The sequence below is a fragment of the Macrobrachium rosenbergii genome, chromosome 7, assembly GCF_040412425.1.
Source record: "Macrobrachium rosenbergii isolate ZJJX-2024 chromosome 7, ASM4041242v1, whole genome shotgun sequence".
In the NCBI taxonomy this organism is placed as follows: Eukaryota; Metazoa; Arthropoda; class Malacostraca; order Decapoda; family Palaemonidae; genus Macrobrachium; species Macrobrachium rosenbergii.
The window spans coordinates 8,582,059-8,604,613 of record NC_089747.1 but is presented as its reverse complement, the minus strand read 5'-3'; the positions used below and the strand labels follow the sequence as shown (position 1 = coordinate 8,604,613).

At 38.3% G+C, this 22,555-nt stretch overlaps 4 protein-coding genes across 4 annotated transcripts; 2 read left to right on the top strand and 2 right to left on the bottom strand.

Annotated features, from left to right (window-relative positions):
- Window positions 1-2,772: 2,772 nt before the first annotated feature.
- LOC136839950 (uncharacterized) lies at window positions 2,773-4,550 on the top strand. The gene is made up of 4 exons (XM_067106223.1): window positions 2,773-2,836; window positions 3,367-3,444; window positions 3,647-3,780; window positions 4,265-4,550. The coding sequence occupies exons 1-4, from the start codon at window positions 2,831-2,833 to the stop codon at window positions 4,548-4,550; spliced, it is 504 nt and encodes a 167-aa protein (XP_066962324.1). The 5' UTR covers window positions 2,773-2,830.
- Window positions 4,551-7,607: 3,057 nt separating this feature from the next.
- On the bottom strand, window positions 7,608-10,396 carry LOC136840503 (secreted protein C-like). The gene is made up of 4 exons (XM_067107163.1): window positions 10,271-10,396; window positions 9,703-9,780; window positions 9,306-9,439; window positions 7,608-8,848 (listed from the first exon to the last, which is right to left on the bottom strand). Exons 1-4 carry the CDS (start codon window positions 10,274-10,276, stop codon window positions 7,729-7,731), a joined length of 1,338 nt encoding a protein of 445 aa, XP_066963264.1. The 5' UTR covers window positions 10,277-10,396; the 3' UTR covers window positions 7,608-7,728.
- A 3,830-nt stretch (window positions 10,397-14,226) lies between these two features.
- LOC136840502 (probable GH family 25 lysozyme 3) lies at window positions 14,227-16,497 on the bottom strand. The gene is made up of 4 exons (XM_067107162.1): window positions 16,390-16,497; window positions 15,964-16,041; window positions 15,554-15,687; window positions 14,227-15,109 (listed from the first exon to the last, which is right to left on the bottom strand). Exons 1-4 carry the CDS (start codon window positions 16,393-16,395, stop codon window positions 14,344-14,346), a joined length of 984 nt encoding a protein of 327 aa, XP_066963263.1. The 5' UTR covers window positions 16,396-16,497; the 3' UTR covers window positions 14,227-14,343.
- Window positions 16,498-20,364: 3,867 nt separating this feature from the next.
- On the top strand, window positions 20,365-21,999 carry LOC136840501 (uncharacterized). Its single transcript, XM_067107160.1, has 4 exons — window positions 20,365-20,424; window positions 20,786-20,863; window positions 21,020-21,153; window positions 21,265-21,999. The coding sequence occupies exons 1-4, from the start codon at window positions 20,419-20,421 to the stop codon at window positions 21,641-21,643; spliced, it is 597 nt and encodes a 198-aa protein (XP_066963261.1). The 5' UTR covers window positions 20,365-20,418; the 3' UTR covers window positions 21,644-21,999.
- The last annotated feature ends 556 nt before the right edge of the window (window positions 22,000-22,555 follow it).

The following is a 22,555-nucleotide window of genomic DNA, read 5'->3' as shown; positions in this document are numbered from 1 at the left end:
CCTGAAAAACTATTATTATAGATGCATGAGAGAGAGAGAAAGAGAGAGAGAGAGAGAGAGAGAGAGAGAGAGAGAGAGAGAGAGAGAGAGAGAGAGAGAGAGTATGATGTAGAATTATATTTTTCCTGGTTTCATTTCTCAGTAGAGGTCTATCCCTTTCTGTGCGATTTTCCCTTAAATGCTGATAAAAATATTTTTAACGAATATGGGTGATGAAAAAAAAATCACGTCTCAATAATGTCTGCCCATCTTCATATGAGGAGTTCCTTTTTGGCAAAAAGGAACAGCCAGCCTTATATGTTTAAGTTTAATTTAGTTCCATTTCAGGGACCTGAGTCATCGTTTTTCTCAAATATCTTTCAAACTAATTATTTGATTGAGATGGTACTCTGACACAGTGTACAAGACACTTCCGCTAATTTTTAGTAATATAGTGCATTGTCAATTCGTGTTAGTTAAGGCGTTTACTCTTGACTTTTAAAGGCAAAGTCGGATGAGTCAGCAGGACTATTCTACACAATCGAACGTCTTCTATCCCCCATAGACAGGAAAAGGGGGACGGAGATGGGGAGGCCAGGAAAGTGGGTTGAGGGAGGGATGAGGAGGGGAAGGGAGAGGGACGGACGAGATGGGAATAAAGGACGTTCGAATGCATAGTTTAACGATGCTTGGCAACACCGTATAAGTCAAGAGTAAACGCCTTAACTAAAAATATTTGACAGTCCACTACATTATCAAAAATTAACGGGAGGTGTCTTGTACACTGTGTCAAAGTACCATTTCGATCAAATAATTAGTTTGAAAGATATTTGAGAAAAACGATGACTCGAGGTCGCGGTCCCTGAAATGGATAGTAATATTGTATTAAAGATAAGGAAAACAGATTTATTTATTTACCGTGAGCCAATAAACAGCAAAAAGCAGAATATGATACGGACGAAATACTGATGTATGGATCTCACAGGTGAGCATAAATTATTCGGAAAATTAGATGGGAAAAATATCAGCCATATTCAGTAAAAGGAAGATTCCAAGTTCCTAATGAAGACACCTGCAAGAGAAACACAAATGTTTCTCAGGAAAAGAAAATGCCTCTGCCATTAAGAACTGACGTTTGCAAATGCTTATAGAACATGTGAAGAATCTTTGGGGTTTCAAGGTTGAAAACGACGTACCGTTATGGCAGAGCATGAAAACGGTGCACCTTTTGAAAGCGAATAAAAAGAGTGCATTGTTAGAGATAAACATGAAAACTGTGTACCGTTAGAAAAAAAAAACGAAAATAGAGTACCGAATGGAAACGGTGTACCGTCTGAGTTACTATTGTTTATAATTAAGCTGGCTTGATGCCAGCACGGGCTCTTGCTCATAGGGCAGCCCGCACGTCAAGCCGTCTGAGAAGAGCGTCCTCTTGGCATTCATCACAGCTAGGCCACGGTTTTGAACAAGTGATAGGATTGTGCCATCTTGTTATTATGAAGCGATCAAGAAGGGATTCCAGAGGGAAATTTTGCTAATGTGGAGTCTTTTTGCAATATGGAGATTCTATGAAAATTAGATGAAATATTTCAACAATTTTCTGTGTGAAAGTCGACCCATCCAAATGCATAATAATTCCAGTAAAAAAACTTATTATTAATTTCATTTACATGTACTGTATAAGTCGACCCGACTGCTTGAACATTATTGACAGTTCTAAATGCCATTACCGACTCCTTGTTTTCAACACATACAAATACATACCGATTTTTGTCTGAGAATCTGATGATCTAAAGATTAATATTATTGTTTTATACAGTTACTTTTTGAGATGATGAAACGAATCAGAACTAGTTCCACACTCCCAGAAAACACAAGATGGAAACCGATACCGCATCGAGATTAATGATGACATCGGATCAGAAAATGTAAATTATACCAACGATATCAAATTTCCTCCTGATTAGAAAGTATTACATTGTTGGGTGCGACGGAACAAGGTAGGTAAACAGAGAGAGAGAGAGAGAGAGAGAGAGAGAGAGAGAGAGAGAGAGAGAGAGAGAGAGAGAATCTTCATATGCAGATTAGGCTGCCCTTATATCAGTAAGGGGATTTTGCTTTTTTAAACAGCCTGTAAGAGAGAGAGAGACAGAGACAGACAGAGAGAGAGAGAGACAGTGACAGAGAGAGCGTTGCGCTTCCACTTAATTAAGCAGAACTGATGACAGCATGGGCTCTTGGTCTTTTAGCAAGCCTCAAATGAGAGAGAGAGAGAGAGAGAGAGAGAGAGAGAGAGAGAGATGTGCTTCTTGTTAACTGAAGTGCCCTTATAAGAGCATAGGATCTTGACCTTTTAGCAGGCCGTAAAAAAAGCATGAGAGAGAGAGAGAGAGAGAGAGAGAGAGAGAGAAAGAGAGAGAGAGAGAGAGAGAGAGAGAAATCTGTGCTTCTGGTTAAGCTCATGGACTCTTCCTTTTTTTAGCAGCTCTTAAAGAGAGAGAGAGAGAGAGAGAGAGAGAGAGAGAGAGAGAGAGAGAGAGAGAGAGAGAGAGAGACTTCTCCCTCATGCATCGCGAGTCTTCGTAGGTGTAGGGTGGAGCCGGTGGTTGCACATTTTCGCCTGAGGACCAAGAGGCCCAACTGGTTCTCGATCCTCTTCCCCTCCTGGACGTCTCACCTGTCATCCTGCAGGATTCGTCTTTCAAGGTCGTTTCGAGATGAGAGGAAAGAGAAAGTGGATTCCTATGAAGACACATGTATATAAAGTGACGCCTCGGGAGCCACTGGCAGAGTCCAACTCATTCCGCGAAGACAAACAAACCGTCTCCTGAGGAGCTTTGACGTCGCCAACATGAAGGTAAAAAAATAGGTCGTTTGATCTTGTTGTTTATAAAGATTATATTAATTGTTTTAATCGACATTTGTATTCATTTCGTAATAGGTCAGCTTTCTTTTATTTTCCTTTGTTAGACTCAATTCGTCAAACTGTATTTTTAATCTTGAGTGGCCATTTCATCAATTCTAGCAAGTTTTTATGCTTTAACCTATTTAAATCGATACGCAGATTATTCTCCCAATACTTATGGATAGTCAACCAGATTTTGTCGTAGATAGTGGGCTGTTTACCATAGAAATTCCCTTTAATTGTGAGAACTAAAATATTTTGCATGGACAATTGATTGGTCTCCAAAATAGAGTACCATGATTATCACATACTGAAAGAAGAGTAATATATAAATCCACGCAGCAGTGTTTAAGCTCACAACAAGAATAATACGTGAAAATATTAGGTGACTGCAGGTAAATTGCTAGATACTTCGATATTCTTGATTATCTTCAAATTAAACTGAATATTCCAAGTCTGATTAGTGAATATTTTTTCCTCAGGTCCAAACGCTGTTGTTGTTGATTGGTACCATTACCACGGTATTGGCTGCGCCTCAGTTCGACTTCAACAATAATCAGGTATATTGCCTCTTACAGAATAACGGAGAATATTGTTTCTAACGATGAAAATATTCATTAATAGTTTGAAACCCAGGTGCCTGCACCTTAATTCACTAATTGTATAAAGGTATGCCTATTTTATAACTTTGTAAATGTGTGAATAAATGAGTGTAGGTGTGAATTTATTTAATTTTCTTGCTATTTTCCTTTACCTGCTCAGCCAACGCCCTACAGCTTGCCTCACGGCGTGAGTGACCCCCAACACAGGCGACGAGAAGGAACACAAGGAGACAGTTTCACTGTCAGGAGGACAGAGGGCGAATTCAGGTGGCTCCAGCCCAATGGACTCTTCAGGTGAGAAAAAAAACATGTTTTCTTAACAATAAAAGAGATTTTCTAGTAGCAGCAATCAACCTTATTCATAAATGCACGGTTATAAAGTGGCAGAGTTTATCATGTTTATCAACTAGAGTTGATTTTTAAAGTACAGAAAGTTACATGGGCCAAACAAATATCATTTGGTAAATAGTTCTCTATTTACAGGACGAATTAATCGTGAAAACTAATAGCAATCACTCAGATGAAATCTTTTTCCTTGGTCTCAAGTTGATTGAAGATGGAACTTTCTACTCGATTGGAAAGATCCTGTATTGAGCTTGTGTACTTATATTTTATTACGTGTTTCATCTGCTTAGAAACAACCAGTATAGTTAGCCAATAAATATGAAATTGAAATCACTAAAAGTTTTTTCCTTCTAATTAACTTCCTAAGAAAGCAATGAATAATAACAATCATGAATGCTTCACTGAGACTAATTCTGCCCTTTGCTCTAAACAGAATAACTCGATACACTGCTGACGATGCCTTAGGATTTCGTGCAATTGTCAGTGAGGAACCTGGTGAGAGAGTAGGAAACTACTACACAAACTCCTTGCTGGGTGGCTCAGTCGAAGTGCCTTCAGTTTTCCCAAGCCGAGGAAATCAGCAGTCCTTCAGTGGCTTCCAGTCAGGAAATCAACAGTCCTTCAGCAGCTTCGACTCAGGAAACCGAATCGTGACGAGTTCTCAGAGCTTCCAGAATCAGGCACCAAGCAGAGCCCAACCTTCCAGACTCAACAATTAGCACAACTTCAGACCCAGGCTTCACCAGCCTCCCAGTCCAGAGCTTACTATCCCACAGAAACCTCAGCCTCAGACATTCACAACCTTCACAACCTCACAACCCTCTCAGAGCAACGGAACATCATTGACGGTGGAATCATCGATGGTGGTTGGTCAGTGGTGGAGTCATTGATGGTGGAATTGTTGGCACCACTTCCACCACTTTTGACTCCGGTTTCAACCAGTTCAATTCCAACGCCAATTCTTTCAACAGTGGATCAAGCCTGAATAACTTTGGTTCTTCCTCCAGTAACTTTGGTTTGAACTCGAACAGACTCGGTACCACAAGATTCACCGGTGGAAGCATCACCCAGGGTATCCCAGTGATTCTAGCAAACGGCCCTAATCAGTTCAGAGGGTAATTCATCACCAATTAACCACTCACTTATTTGTCAAAGCCTCTTTGTCAAGTTTCATACTTTTGCATTTTCAAAGCTGCCTGTGAACTATTTACCTAAAGCGTCATGGATTGCGACAAATAAAAAACGAATATTTGTATATTGTAATTAATTAACCTGGAACGATTCTTATGAATGATTTCTGTGTTATTTTCCCGTAAATGCTGATGAAAAAAGATTTCGTGACTATGGGAGTCATGAAAAAAGTAGTAAAAATTGAGCCGAAGTTTCTTCGGCGCAGTCGAGTTTTCGGTACAGCATATAGTGCTGTGTGAAAATCTCAACCACGGCCCATGAAACTTTCAGACACAGCCCGATGGTGGCCTGTGTTCTTGGCACCTATAGCGGTGCCCGTCGCACGATCATGGCTGACTTTTATCTTAAATAAAATAAAAACTACTGAGGCTAGAGGGCTGCAATTTGATATATTTGATGATAAGAGGGTGGATGATCAACATACTAATTTGCAGCCCTCTACCCTCAGCAGTTTTTTCAGATCTGAGGGTGGACGGACAGACAAAAAGCCATCTGAATAGTTTTCTTTTACAGAAAAATAAAAAAAAGAAAGTCACAATATGTTTGCTAATATTTTATATGAAGAGTTCTTCTGCTTCTTATTTTGTTACGTACCCAAAGTAAATATCAGTCTAATCACAAAATAATGAAAAAGAGGAAGTCGTCTGCTATCACGAAACCATATTGCAGCACTGGAAAGTAGGTTAGAAAGGAAAAAATATCTAAACTCTTGTCGATCTTTAACTAAAATACAAATTCACAATTTAAAAACGCTTTCAATGAAAAAGGCGTGCAAAATTTTGTCTAGATCGGTCAAGCGGTTCGGATTTCTATAGAGCACAAATTTACATACATACAAGTTTAGTTACATTCACATTTATATATATAGATATATATGGAATTATCATCTAGCTAAACTGAGCCCTGGTTGACTGCTGTAGACCTAGGTTACTTAATAGGTGGATTGCTCCCGGTCAACCGACCCCAACCAAGCTAACTGGCTATGGGTACCAACGTCTGCTGTGATTAAGAAAACGGGCGATGGACCGGCAACCTCATCCCTGAAGATGAACTGAGAAACCTAATTTGAAAACTCAAAGACACGAAACGGCATCATGGCGACTAGTGTCACAGACTATCCAAACATAGATTTGAAAATCTCCAGAGCTTTGTAAAGAGAAAGAAATTCGTCATAAAAAAGAATCTTACTTACATGAAAACTAATTTTCATTTTCAGAAGAAAGATCAATTATAAAATTAGTTTTTTTTAGTTTTCTGAAGAGGAAAATATTGTGCCGGCCTTGTCTGTCCGTCCGCACTTTTTCCTGTCCGCATTTTCTGTCCGCACTTTTTCTGTCCGCCCTCAGATCTTAAAAACTACTGAGGCAGCCCTCTAGCCCCAGTAGTTTTTATTATATTTAAAGTTAACGTTAGCCATAATCGTGTATCTGGCAACGATATAAGATAGGCCACCACCGGGCAGTGGTTAAAGTTTCACGGGCCGTGGCTCATACCGAGACCACCGAAAGATAGATATGTTTTCGGTGGCCTTGATTATACGCTGTAGCGGCTGAACAGAAAAATCGATTGCGCCGAAGAAACTTTCGGAGCATTTTTTACTTGTTTCAGTTGAAAATTGTTCTTTGAGCCAACGATGTGTATCTCAATAGGAAGTGAAAATAAGGGGTAACTAGTAGTCGACATTTAACACTAAACTTAGCATTATTATTATTAAAAAAGTTTACCCAGGCCACTGAGCTGACTATCAGCTCTCATAGGGCTGGCCCGAAGGATCTGGATGAAATGACAGGTCTGGGACTGGGACCAAATAGGTCACTCGGTAGTGATGAATGAATGAAAATGAAATAAAAAAACTGCACAAAGGCACACGCTCTCATACCGGATCACATTCACACAATAAATACATTTATATTCATGCTTCCATAATACACTCACTAAAAAGGTATATTAAAATTCAAAACAAATCAATTAAAATTCTAAAATTTAGTATAAAGAAATATGAGAGTACTCGCATATCTTGCATTCGATTACTTAAAACAAGTTTGAATTATGATTTATTCTGTGGTAAACCTTATTGCCCTATTAAAGCATTCTCTTTATCTGTCTGTCTGTCTGTCCGTCTGACTCCTTACCCTGCAAAGGACTAAAAAGGTCTCTAAAAAGAGTTTCTCCAGGATTCGATTATATTACTGCCCCAGTTACTCTATATCACTCATTCGTTTCCTTCCGTTAGAATTTGTAAGATGAAAAGTAGATTGGACTCTTAATAAAACTTGTGGATTGTCACCACTTTAGAAATTTCACCGTTTCGATTGTGGATAATATATATTCAGACCGATTCAGATAAAACTAACAGTAGATAATAAACTAAACTTGAGACACCTCAGAAAAGTTCCAAAGGTCTGTGAAAGTCCATACCAGAACTGGAATCAATACGTTTACAATCGTTTCTAAAGTAAAAGAAGACAGATTTTAGGTATGCAGTGCATAAAAGTAAAAAACTGAAAATTGCCGGTAATATGGTAGCCTCTAGTTTTTTAGTACCCATCCAGATTGTTGTAGCTAAGGATATAGAGTTACAGAGGTAAAGTTTTAATTTTTATTCGACGTAATCCATTGCACAGCACTTGAAATAGTCCCAAGATGGCTTTGGAAATACCAACCAACTAAATTTGTAATATATTATAAACATAACAACATGAGGTACTAGAGGTTGAAGCGATTTTGGCCACTTGCCAGTACTACAGAGGTCCCTTGGTTGTTGAAGGCATTGGAGAACCTTGAGGTACCAAATCTGTTGGAGTTAATTCCAAAGTTACTGGAGGAAGAACCAAAGTTGTTCAGACTTAACCCACTGTTGAAAGAATTGGTGTTGGGGTTGAACTGGTTGAAACCGGAGTCAAAAGTGGTGGAAGTGGTGCCAACAATTCTACCATCAATAACGCCACCACTGACGATGCCACCATTGATGATTCCACCGTCAATGATGTTTCCGGTACTCTGAGAGGGTTGTGAGGTTGTGAAGGTTGTGAATGTCTGAGGCTGAGGGTTCTGTGGGGTACTCAAGCTCTGGATGGGGAGGCTGGTAAAGCCTTGGTTCTGAGTTGTGCTAATTGTTGAGGTCTGGAAGGTTGGGCCTCTGCTTGGTGCCTGGTTCTGGAAATTCTGAGAACTTGTAACGATTTGATTTCTTGTGTCGAAGCTGTTGACTGACTGTTGATTTTCAGGCTGGAAGCCACTGAAAGACTGCTGATTTTCTGACTGGAAGCCGCTGAATGACTGTTGATTTCCTGACTGGAAGTCATTGAGGGACTGCTGATTTCCTGACTGGAAGCCACTGAGAGACTGCTGATTTCCAGACTGGGAGCCACTGAAAGACTGTTGATTTCGTGACTGGAAGTCACCGAGGGACTGCTGATTTCCTGACTGGAAGCCACTGAAAGACTGCTGATTTCCTGACTGGAAGCCGCTGAAAGATTGTTGATTTCCTGACTGGAGGTCATTGAGGGACTGCTGATTTCCAGATTGGAAGCCACTGAGGGACTGCTGATTGCCAGACTGGAAGCCACTGAAAGACTGCTGATTTCCTAACTGGAAGCCACTGAGGGACTGCTGATTTCCTGACTGGAAGCCACTGAAAGACTGCTGATTTCCTGACTGGAAGCCACTGAACGACTGCTGATTTCCTCGACTGGGGAAAATGGAAGGCACTTCAACTGAGCCGCCCAGCAAGGAGTTTGTGTAGTAGTTTCCTACTCTCTCTGCAGGTTCCTCACTGACAACTGCACGATATCCTGAGACATCATCAGCAGAGTACCGAGTTATTCTGTGGAAAATAATAATTTTCATCAATGAAGTTAGATAAGTCATTAAACTTTGAGTAGAACTAATGTCACTGTTCATAGATGCGTTGGTAAACAATTATTCATATTTCAGGCTCTATTTCGAGGTTGGAAATAACTCGATGGTCAAAATGATTTAAAAGCTCTAAATCTTAGATGCAATCATAGTTAGAAACTTAATTAAAGGAATATGATTCAGTATGAAGTCACCAGTAAAAAGACAAAAGGTCTGAAGCAAAGAGCAGCAGAAATTAATTCTTATAAAACGTATGTAATAAACACATACTTTAAAGCCATTAGTTGGCCTTAGAACACTTTCATTTTAAGATTATGTAATGAATAAATCCCCTACGTGCCTACAGAAATATCTGCTCTTCTCGCAACAGCCTCTTTTGATGAGTCTAGAAGTCTTCTTGTACAAAAGTCAAATTTATATAATACCTGTAGAGTCCATTGGGTTGGAGCCACCTGAATTCTCCCTCGGTCACTCCTGACGGTGAGACTGTCTCCTTGTGTTCCTTCTCGTCGCCTGTGTCAGGGCTGCTCACGCCGTAGGCGAAGCTGTAAGGCGTTGGCTGATAGAAAAGAAAAAGGCAATAAAAAGAAAATTATTATATGGATACATGTCCAACATTCACTGCCAAGCTCATCTGTAATCTGCTAAATTAGACAGCTCAAGTACGTCTGTGTTGTGCAGAGTTGCTTTTATTTTTGCTAAATTATCTTCAAAATCTTTACTGACATTGTAAACTGACTTGGTTACTGGCAAGAAAAAGGATTAATAGAATTATTCACAGATCAGGCAATACCATCAAAGCTGAACTTTCTTTGAACTTACCTGGTTATTGCTGAAATCAAACTGCGGGGCTGCTGTTACGGTGGCTAGGATGCCAACCAGTACCATCAGCGTTGGAACCTGGGGAAAAATGAAGTAATTATACACTTCCTATAGTTGGCAAGGATTCATCAGACCTATGAAGTACTGTATGGGAGATAGGTACGTGTAACTGCGTTTGTTTATGTTGATATCGGAATTTATATGAATATATTATGCAACTGCATTACAGCGATATCTAGAACTTTGTGTTCTTTCAAATAAAATGTTTATTCCTCTCTCAATAGCTTTTACTTATTTGTTATGCTAATTGTCTAATATATTTTGAGTTCCTGGGTGGCCGTTGTTTATTAAACTACATAGAAGAGAGAAGAAAAATGAAATGGATTTAATTTATCCATTAGGTTAATGTACCGATCAAATTACCTTGAAATAAAAAACTATTTCTTATAAACTGTATAAATTTCAGGCTAAATTTGACGCTGTGAGATTGCCAGCACTTGTTAAATTACATAGAATTAAGAAGGAAATTTCAACTATTTGAAATCAGCTCCTAAGACAAATCACATACCTTCATGTCGGTGGCGCAGGAGATCGTCAGGAGACTGACTGACTGTCGAAGCACTAAACAAGGACTGGTGTCAAAAGCTCTGCAGTCACTGATTTATATATGGCCACTTCCAGACTCTGCTTTCTACTCCATTCCAGCTGCAGGCGACATGCGATCAGTAATGACCGCGAACTGACTGGTTCTTGGACGACAGTGAGGACTCCCCGAGGGGTGGAGGGTGGGTGTTGGATAGGATACACTCGATTGATTAATTGATTGATTGGTATCAACTGGCATTGCAACCTTTATGGTCTTCGCATCGAAGAGGGCACAAAGAACTTCTGTAACCATCAGCGAACGCCAGTTCTACTTCATTTGTTCTGTTGTCACAGAACGCAAAAATATAGGGAAATAAACTTCATTGATTGATTGATAAGTATACAGAATTTGGCGTCACAAGGGCTATGGTCAGCAAGAATCATGGAAACAAGTTACAAGTTTAGAGTGGAGGACTGACACCTCACGTCTTATGGGAGGGAAAAGAAACCGGTTTTATAAACGAGTAAATTCACTTTTACTAATTAAAGTAATTTGAGAATTATAATGATATATCGTCTGACACGAGATATTTACTTTCAGTTAAAAAAATGGTAAATTATCAGTAGCATGACAATTATGGGTAATTAAAGGATCATAGAATTTGTTTATTAATTCAAATAACTACAGACTAGTATAACTGAATAACGAAAATATGGAACGTGATGAATATATAAATAAAGGCATATGCCACGAGGGAAAGTGAAACGGTGGGGTTGTGCCAGGCCTTTCGACTTACTGTCCTTTACTGTCTGCTAAGTAAAGGACAGTAAGTCGAAAGGCCTAGCACCACTCTGCTGTTTCACTTTCCTCCGTGGCATTTGCCTTTAATTATTAACTACAGACTAGACTGAATAACACCTCTAAGTCTTAAATGATTTCGTCAACATATAAGTCAGATTCAAAAGCTGTTTTCAAAGAGGTAATCGAGACTGAATATGACTTTTTCGACATTGAGCATTAACCTTTTTAATGCGCTAGAAATGTTATAATTCACTTACAGCTGTTTACCAATATATATATATATATATATATATATATATATATATATATATATATATATATATATATATATATTTATGAATGAATTTTTTATCACATCAATGTGTGAGTCATAGTATACAAGCATTAAGCTACAAATGTCCCTTGATATCCAATTCGCTCTACCTCGGAAACAACATATTTTCATATATGTTACCCGAAAGGGAATTCTTTAGTTGATAATGAGAAACGGGATTATATTTTGCAATTTAATAAAATTTACCCATAATTCATCAAAATTCATGAGGCTAGATTAGGTTTCATCACTTTTCCAAACATGATGGTATTGGCATATATCTACGGTAACAGCGTGTCACATTCGCCTCAGTGTATGCGAGGTATGTTTCCTAGCCAAAGAATAGTTTTGTTAGAATGAATCGAAGGCTCCGTTGACCAATGTTGAAATCTTTGAAAACTTGTGGACGTTGGAATTAATCGATTTTTCAAACAAAATCATGCAAAGTTCTATGTTTTCTGTTGATTTCTTCAAGCCGAATTCACACAGGCAGAGGCCACATTCCTTGTTGATTTCCAAAACCAGATTATATCCTCTGTGGCTTTTTGAAAGAAGACTGCAAAGTCGTGGGCTGAATTCTTCAAAAAGCTGATACAAGCGGACTATAATTTCTGTTGATTTCGGGAACGAAATTTATTCATTCAGAAGTCATGTTCTCTGCTGAATTCTGAAAGCAAACTTCGCATAGTTAGAAATTAGACCTTTGGCTAATTTCTGGAGGTGAGATTTACGTCGTCAGCAGTCATTTTCTCATTTGGTTTATGAATGCGGGTTTTGCACAGTCAGAGGTTATATTCTGACTATGCAGGTGGATTTTACATAGTAAAGGGCCATATCCTCTATTGATTTCTACAAGCAGACTTCCATAGTCAGCTGCCATGTTCTCTGTTGATTTCGACAAGCGTCCAGTGCATAGTCAAAAGTCATACCCCTTTGATTTCTGCAAGGAAATTATCCTTAGCGATTTTTGCAAGTGGGCTTGGCACAGTCGGGAGATTAGTTCTCTACTGATCTGTGTAAGTAGCTTCTGAATTGTCGGATGCCATGTACTCTTGCTTTCTGCAAGTAGACTATATTCCCTTTTGACTTTTGCAAGCAGAATTTGTTTAGTCATAAACCACAGCTTCTGTTGCTTTCTGAGTGCTGATTTTTTGTGTAAGTCAGAAACTACGTCCTATGTTGATTTGGATCAGCAGAATTTTTATAATCAAAAGCCTTACTTCCTACAGAATTTTGCAAGCAGGTTTTGCATAGCCAGAAACACACCTTTCGTCGATATCTGGAGCGTATTTTATGGAGTTTGGAACCGTTTCTCTTCTTGATTTCTGTATGTGGACCTTGCAAAGTCAGAAGCCTCAGGGCATGTAACTTCTGCAAGCACACTTCAAGAAAGTTAAAAGCATATCCTTTGTAGATTTCTGCAGGTAGAATTAGCAGTCAGTAACCATAGCATCTTTTTGATTTCTGCTAGTAGACTCTATCCTACATTAATAGCTGCAAGAGGAATGCATAGTCAGAGACCATATCCTCTGCTCTCCAAGAAAATTTTTCACAATCAAAGGGTAGCGTCACTAATCCTCATCTTGTGCTCGAGTTATGAAATAATTCTTACATGTGGTCAAAAAAACAGTTGGTCTCGAGCCAAAAGTTTGCAACTAAAATACCATGGAATAACTGCAATCAAATTTCATTGTTCGAGCCAAGCAAACTGTGCGAAACACCTCTCACAACTTCCAAAATACGACTCAGGAATGGTAAGTCTTTTCGTAGAGTTACTATCTATTTACACTGTGCCATTCTAAAGAACGTGAAGGATGTAGAAGTTGTAAATTCACACAATTATAGACTGTTGCACTGCAGTTTTCAAAACTGCTGGTGATAATTTAACAGACTGTTTCAAGGACCTATCTTGTTGTATTTAGTTAGGAAATTAATTGTCAAGATTGCTTTACCCAAATGTAACAGTTGGGCCCAGTGAACTATTCTAATAAAAAGAATTCGAGCTTACTGCTTGAGTTAAACTTCGCTTAGATTCTAAATCCCTCGCCAGTTGCGTCCATCTACATTATATTTTCACCTTCAGTAGAACGAAGCCTTCCAATAGCAAACCAGTATGCCGCTGTTAAACAGCCAGTTATGTACCCTGGTCGTAACCAGGTTTGAATAAGGGAATAGGTCTAGCAAACTCTTCCCAAAACGCTTACTGAAAACCAGAAGACCAACACGTTCTCGCGTCACCCGTTCTAAGGCAAAAAATTTTACACACACACACACACACACATATATATATATATATATATATATATATATATATATATATATATATATATATATATATATATATATATATATATATATATTAATTCGTCTAAAATTGTGATCTAAAGATAAATAGTCATTATATGGCCAAGTAGAATAAGAGAAAATTATTACTACTTGCCCATGACAACACCCAAAATTACCCGGTATATAATGGTCTTTTGCCAAATTTCGATTAATGCCAATTCTTAAAAAGCCTGTAGTTTCACTGATCATATAAACAAAGACTAATATGAAGCACATTACAAGAAACAATACTCTTGTAAATTGAAATGCAATTTTTACGCATGCGAATATTTTTGAGTGTTTTTCATTTTCTTGGGCCCTTTCTTTTATCGAACAAAATAAAACTAACTTGTAAGTCATCAGCACTTATTTAATAACGTGGATTAGTACAAATTCATAGAAAAATCTCTCCATTGCTTTCACACACATATACACACACATACACAATACAGACACGCAAACATACAACGCGTTTTTGGGAGGATAAGCAAAATTTCAATATAGCTCAGTTTTATTCGAGGTAGTCCGTTCAAGTACACATAAATAGTTCCCAGGTTCTTCAAATAAACAATTAACAATATAAGTTGAACAAAGCTAACAGTATCAGCCGTGAAAATTAGCCTCTGAATCGATTTGAGTCACCAGCCAGTAAAACAGCGAGTCCTTGGTTGCTGTTGTTGTTGTTCCTGCTGGACAACCTTGAGGTACCAAATCTGTTGGAGTTCAATCCAAAGTTATTGGAGGTAGAACCAAAGCTGTTCAGACTTGACCCACTGTTGAAAGAACTGGTGCTGGGGTTGAACTGGTTGAAACCGGAGTCAAAAGTGGTGGAAGTGGTACCAACAATTCCACCATCAATGACTCCACCACTGACGAAGCCACCATCGATGATTCCACCGTCAATGATGTTTCCGGTGCTCTGAGAGGGTTGTGAGGTTGTGAAGGTTGTGAATGTCTGAGGCTGAGGGTTCTGTGGGATGATAAAGCTCTGGACTGGGAGGCTGGTGAAGCCTTGGTTCTGAGTTGTGCTAATTGTTGAGGTCTGGAAGGTTGGGCCTCTGCTTGGTGCCTGATTCTGGAAATTCTGAGAACTTGTAACGACTTGGTTCCTTACGTCGAAGTTGTTGAAGGACTGTTGATTTCCTGACTGGAAGCCGCTGAAGGACGGCTGATTTCCTGATTGGAAGCCACTGAAGGACTGCTGATTTCCTGACTGGAAGCCGCTGAAAGACTGCTGATTTCCTCGGCTGGGGAAAACGGAAGGCACTTCGACTGAGCCACCCAGCAAGGAGTTTGTGTAGTAGTTTCCTACTCTCTCACCAGGCTCTTCACTGACAATTGCACGGAACCCTAAGGCGTCGTCAGCAGTGTACCGAGTAGTTCTGAGAAAAGAATTGTTGATAGATCAGTATCAGCGTAGTCTGGTTTAAAACATTACAAGAGAAAATGTTTTGACAGAAATCAGAAAAACACAGTGGAACCATCTCATAATATAATATCTACAAATGAATATATATTTGCCAAATTTATATTTACTTCTGCATAAATGGCCCTTATAGTATGTGTTTTTTAAACCATACAAGACAATGCTCTAAAAATATCTACAAAAAATAAAGCTCATACTTGAAATATGACTGCAGTAAATATAGAAGAAATTTAGGCTGATATTCTTGCTACACTATTTTGTTAGGCCTATGGTTAATAAATGCAGTCAGATATTTGTCGTACCTTTTCACTTTATTTGTTTTTGCGTTGGGCTGTTTACTAGGATAAAAATAGGCCTATTTTATTTATCTTAATAGACTGAAATGACAATTCTGCCTCACCTGTAGAGTCCATTGGGCTGGAGCCACCTGAATTCGCCTTCAGTCACTCCTGACGGTGAGACTGTCTCCTTGTGTTCCTTCTCGTCGCCTGTGTCAGGGTCGCTCACGCCGTAGGCGAAGCTGTACGGCGTTGGCTGAGAGGGTTACAAAGGAAAAACAAGAAAAATGAACAATTAGATATATAAATAGAGAGATAAATAAATATGCTTCAGTATGCAAATGTGGGAGTATAGTCACTAACATATTCAATATGTATAATTGCATATATATAAATATATATATATATATATATATATATATATATATATATATATGTGTGTGTGTGTGTGTGTGTGTGTGTGTGTGTGCGTGTGTAAGTGTATGTATGTTTATGTATGTATGCATGTAAAAAATAATTAAAAATAACTTACTTGATTATTGTTGAAGTCGAACTGCGGGGCAGCTAGAACCGTTGTAATGGTGCCAATCAATACCATCAAAATTTGACACTGAAACAAAAAGGTTTCATTTAGTACTGAGTTTAATGAAATTCGCCTGTTCCAGGAGAGAGAGAGAGAGAGAGAGAGAGAGAGAGAGAGAGAGAGAGAGAGAGAGAGAGATTACTGATTTTTCGAAAAGGCAATTCTAAAGCTCGTCTTAGTTTATCTATTTATATGAAACAACAAAAAATTCTATCTAAAATTATTGCATAATAATATCGAATATCTGAAGCTACTTCAACAACACTTTAATCATAATTTTACCGTCACTGAACGCATACAGTATTTGAATAAGAAATGTTAATTCAGCTGATTAAAAAACAAATTCATATCTAAGGAAAATACTTAATGAAATACCTTCATGTTGGCGACGTTCGAAGATCGTCAGGAGACAAAAGGATTCTTCCGACAACACGGAGCGACTACTGCCTGTTTTCCGCAGACGCCACTTTATATAGTATATGGCGATTTTGACGGACTACTTTCTCTTTCCCTTTGTCCTCACGAGAATGGGTGAACAGTACCGGTCTCTCTCTCTCTCTCTCTCTCTCTCTCTCTCTCTCTCTCTCTCTCTCTCTCCTATTCATAATTATTTCTTCCCATCGCATCGTTAATGTGACAACCAGCAAAACTTTCTCCCCAGGATGGAATTCGATATCATGACAATAATAATTCATAGTCTTATTTTTCGTTCTTTCGGGGTGAAATGTAATATTGACAAGTTTCGAACAGTGTCTGTGTCCCTTCCCCCCTTCGGTGTTCATGTCAGCATTGTTGTACTTCTGCCTGTATTAACAAAAGCGTGATATATAAAATCGGGAATAATTTGTTATAACTGTTTTTAAACGAATGGTTTCATCAAGGTTCATAAGCAAATCCGCTGACTGGCTGCCTGACTAGGCCTATTCAGTCCATGGAAGCTCTCGTAACCTTAGCCTAATAGTCTTTGCAACAAGGTGCATGAGAAAATCCTCTGAGTGGCTGCCTGACTAGGCCTATTCAGTCCATGGAAGCTCTCGTAACCTTAGCCTAATATTCTTTGCAAGGCAGTGGAGCTGCAACCCTACCAAAGGAGGCTTACATAACTGTAAACCCTGGTAAAGGGTGACTTGGAGGTACCTGAAATAAAAAAGTAACCCCAATTTGTTCTAAGGTGAAGCATTGCAACTTGATCTAATTTACTTCTATGCCATGTCAGGAGCATGTAATGATTACACGATATGTCACATTTACTTTCTATTGAATACTCTGTTTAATTGTTTCAGAGCTCGTCAGTGAGGGTTTCATGCCATTTGATACATATAAAATGTCTGCGGAACAGAGGCAGTAGAATAGCATTATTTACTCTCTACCTAATTCCTTCTTACGTTGGAAGCCTAATTATTCAAAAACAAAAAAATGAGGATTACGTGAGTAGAAATTAACATTTTCATTGCAATATCTCTCCATTCTTTGCGTCTCTAATACTACAAGGTCTTATGATTTCGTCAGTTGAAGAAGGTTAACACATAAAGGTAGAATGTGACAGAATCTCTTTCCTGTCGACTTTTTTTTTTTTTTTAGAGCTCCGCCATTGGGTCTTTGTAAATATCAAACTTAAGGGTCTTCTGTTGTTGTCTTGTACTTAGTAAATTGATTACAAAGGTACAGAGAGGCGATGGATAAGAAAAGGAAGTGCTTATAAATTTTGTTGAACTTCTTATTTGCGATCTAAGGAATATTATCTAAGGAATATTATTGGTTAGTTTCATGTACGTATAAACAATTTTTAAACTACATTTTGTTCTCTTGGGAGTACTTTGAAACTGTACTCTCTCTCTCTCTCTCTCTCTCTCTCTCTCTCTCTCTCTCTCTCTCTCTCACTTGCTCTCACGCCTTCATTGACGAATCTTAGGCATTTAACCTTTCAAGAACAGACACCTAGATTGTTAAATCTTCGGAAAGACCGTAGGCTTAATCATCTGTAATATTATCGTGCCTACATTTATCTTCCTCTGCAAGTACATTACGTACAGGATTATTCTTATGTCATGGCTCTCAAATAATAAGGAAATAAGGGATAACCTATTTGTCTTGTTTCTCATTTCAAGAAGAACTCGGAATTACTCTGATGTTATATTCCTCCTTTCATGAAGAAACGAGCATTACATTTTTTCGTTTCTCATTTCATATGAGGCCCAAGATTACGTTTTTGTCACATTATTATTATTATTATTATTATTATTATTATTATTATTATTATTATTATTATTATTATTATTATTATTATTATTATTCAGTAGATGAAACCTATTCATATGGTACAAGCCCACAGGGGCCATTGACTTGAAATTCAAGCTTTTGAAGAATATGGTGCTCATTAGGAAGAAGTGAGAGGAGGTAAAGGAAAATATAGAAAGAAGGGATCCCACTTATTTAAAAAAAAATAAATAAATTGATAAATAGGTAAATAGACAAAAATGTATTAAAATAATTTTAATCTAAAGTGGCGTTCAGAACTGGAATTTCCACGTGTTCCATTATACTAAAAAAATTCCACCAAATAAATTTTTGCATTTTCCGGAATCATACGAAGATAAACAACGATACGAACACATGTATACAATGGATACCACGATCCACAATAACGGGGTCGGAGAGAATGGGCGTTATTCCCCTCACTGAATGAACGCGGTTTCAGATGTCTCTCAGGGAGACCGGCTCATTAAGTATCAATGGAGGGCTCGCATCAGAAGTGGGTATACTTTCCATGCCCCCTTTAGAATGGGCATAATCCGACGGATGAAACATACGTACGATTTCACTTGAGTTCCCGTGCGTGTTCTTGAGTTTATTATTATTATTATTATTATTATTATTATTATTATTATTATTATCATTCAGAAGATGAACCCTATTCATATGGAACGAGCCCATCATAGGAGCTCATTCGAAAGAAGTAACAGAAGGTAATAGGAAATACAGAAAGAGGAGATTAGTTGTTAGAAAAACAGATAGATTAACAAATAAATAATGTAAGTAAATCATTAAATATATAGAGTATGTCATACCCTAATACAATTGTATTAGGGTATGACGTTACTTTAGAGTAAAATAAAGTATTACTTTTGGTAATACTTTCAAGATATTACCAAATACTGGTCTAAAATGGTACTATGGCTCCATTTTATTCAATAAAAAAAGTCTTCCTTTCACAAAAGACGCTTGCCAAATTTAGCTTGTGGCGTAAATTGACTGCATAAAAAATGTTACCCAGCAATAGTCTTATCGGTCACATATTATGCTATTGCATAAAATGTGCAATGGCATGAAATATGATATTGGACATTTGAGAACCCTTGACTCAGACATTTTAACAGTAAAGGAGAGGTAGGCACACACACACAGAAAGGTGAACAGAAGAACAAATAATCAGACAGAATGAGACCTTGGGGCTGAATATATACCCTCTCAATCGATTGATATTTACATGACTTTAAAGGCAAATATTCACTTGACTATAACAGAATCCTACTCCGCTTCGAAACATACATATTTTCCGGCACTTTCCTTGAGTTCTTTCTTATATATACACTTGCCATCATGATCCCATAACAAGCACTCGAGGACGCTTAAAACTCTCCATGTTGGTTCAGTAAGTCCCTAACCATTCATATATGCCATCATGGTCCCATAAGAAGTCCTAAAGGATTATAAAACTTGTTGTCTTTGTTCTAAATGTGTCCTCAACGGCACATCCTTAACCACTCATATATGCCATCATGGTCCCATAAGAAGTCCTAAAGGATTCTAAAACTTGTTGTCTTTGTTCTAAATGTGTCCTCAACGGCACATCCTCGAACTCGCCATCATAGTCCTAAGTCATTAAAAACGCATGAACTCGCCATGAGGTTTCATAAGAAGTGTTCTATAACATGTATCTTTTCCTTTGTGGTCCTAAAAGAAATCTCATCGCTATAGTTTCTCCAAAAACTAACAGTGAAACACACACCATTAAATGATAAACTGAGCACTGCTCTATTTCCTTCAAAGCCCGGTATCGCAATCCAGTTCATTACAAATGTTTGAACAGAAAATTAACCATGATTATTAACGCACAATATCCATTACTTGTCGAAATTATACGAAGAAAAAAGTAGTGTAATTTAGCGACACATAAACTGGTTATCGTGAGCTAATTGTAAGCCCTCCTCACAATATGAAGTTCTCAGGGTTGGATAAACTCACCTTGTGGTACTATAAATGCTCAAGGACGTGGAAGAGCTATGAAGGGGGAAAGTGTTTCTATGTATCTGCTATATAAGGTGGGAAGTGATCAGGTGATGACATTAATCCGCTAACGATCTCGACTATAACAGCAGGTTGACTGTCATCGATACGGCCATCATGAAGGTAAAAAAGAAAACTATATAGTTTTTAATGTCATAAATTGCATGTTTAACTGCTGGTTGATGGCACTAGATTTATCCATTCATATCTTTCGCGTGACATAAACATTTGATTTATATTCCACTTAAAATATGCTTTCAACCTTTGATAATCTTAGCGTAAATTGTCTTTACGTTCCTTTCCTTTCCATTGGACTTATTTCGTAATAGATATACCGAATCGAAGTCATTATTATAACCGTATTATAACATATAAGAAGTTTGGAAATTACTGGTGATCCATGATCACGTCAGTTTTTCATTTACTATTTTTAAACGAGAATATAAACTGCTTTATCAAATGTACTAAACGCTCTCTCTCAAAGGTTTCGACGTTAACAATCCTTATCGGTCTAGTTTCTGCAGTATCAGCTGCTCCTCAGTTTGGCTTCAACAACGAGCAGGTTGGTTAGAAGTACGAATGTGTTTAATATAGTTTCCATTTTATGAATATAATGATCAACTGAAAACAGAGAGAAATGAGATGAAATGGCTCTGATATAAAGGTATTCTCTACGAGACTAATTTAGGCTTAATCCTCGCTATAATTATTCCTTCAGACCACACCATACAGCTTTGCCTACGGCGTCAACTCTCCTGAAACCGGTGACGTCAAAGAACACAAGGAAACTGTCTCACCATCAGGCGTCACCGAGGGTGAATACAGGTGGCTCCAGCCTAATGGACTCTTCAGGTGAGACAGAGCGAGAGTCTTACTGGAATTCGATATGATATTTTAGTAGATATTCTCACGATCCAGCATAATGCAACTGGAAGGTTTAAATTGCACTTTCATGTTCCACAGAGTGACTCGGTACACCGCTGACAATGGCGGATACCGCGCAGTTGTTAGTGAAGAGGCAGGAGAGCCAGTCCCCACCTACTACACCAACAGTCTCCAGGGCTCAGGGACATCACAGGGGTCAATTATCACCAGCTTCCAGTCCAATAACCAGGGCTTCAGCAGCTTCCAGCCTGGCAATCTCGTCATTTCCAGGGCACAAAACTTCCAGAACCAGGGCTTCACTAACTCGCCCAGCTTCCAGAACCAAGAATTTAGGGGCTTCCAGTTCCAGGGTTTCAGGAACCCACAAAACATCTTCTCACGTGATTCCAGTAATAGTCAGTCGTTCCAGAATCAGGGCTCTCCGGCTCACAAGTTTTCCAGAACCAAAGAAACGTAATTGACGGAGGAATCATTGACGGCGGAATTATTGATGGAGGAATCACTAGTACCACCTCTAACTTTGGATCTGGTTTCAACCGATTCAGAGCAAATCAAAACAACTTCAACACAAATTTGAACAATAATTTTAGGTCTTTCGGCAATGTCAATAGGTTTAGAAACTCAGGTTTTACCAATGGCAACATTAACCGTGGGACGGCCGTAGTACTATCATCGAACCAAAACAGATTCTTTGGCTGATCGCTTTCCAGCTTAGCGCTGATGGATAACGCTGCTCCCGATTTCTAATGCAAACGAATTCACTTTCCTATATTTATGGAGTTATATGAATAAATTATACAGTCCACTACTTCCTTTTCATTTAAAATACATGCATTAAAAAAAATAATTGAAAAATAAAACTGGGCCAACATTTGACAACTCGTAATGGCAAGCATTACATTCTGGCAAGCACAGAGGTGTTCTTTCAGATGCACGCAATTTTTATGCCATTAAGTAAGGCAGCTGGAGAAAGATACGATAGCAAAAGCAGATATCAAAGAACTTCCTCATTACTATTTGTATATAGAGATTCATTTAATACACTATATCTGCCTAGAAAGGTTTGGGAAATAACTAAGAAGGGTCTATTGTATTTTGTAAAGTGATCCACAAGAGACTAGTTAAACAAAGACTTACATTTAATAAAACGAAAATAAGAAAAACACTTCCTTTTGATATTTCCTCTTCAAGAGCCCTGAAAAGCAACCTCTGGCCCTCTGTGCTTCAGTATTGATATTTGAGAAAAGCTAAGGTAAGGTCTAACCTTGTCAATATCAGACTCTTGGAGCGCGTTCTATTACACCACTTACCTCCTAACCAAAGGTCCTTACCAGAGCCCAAGGGAAATAGCTTAATTTTGAGAAGAAAG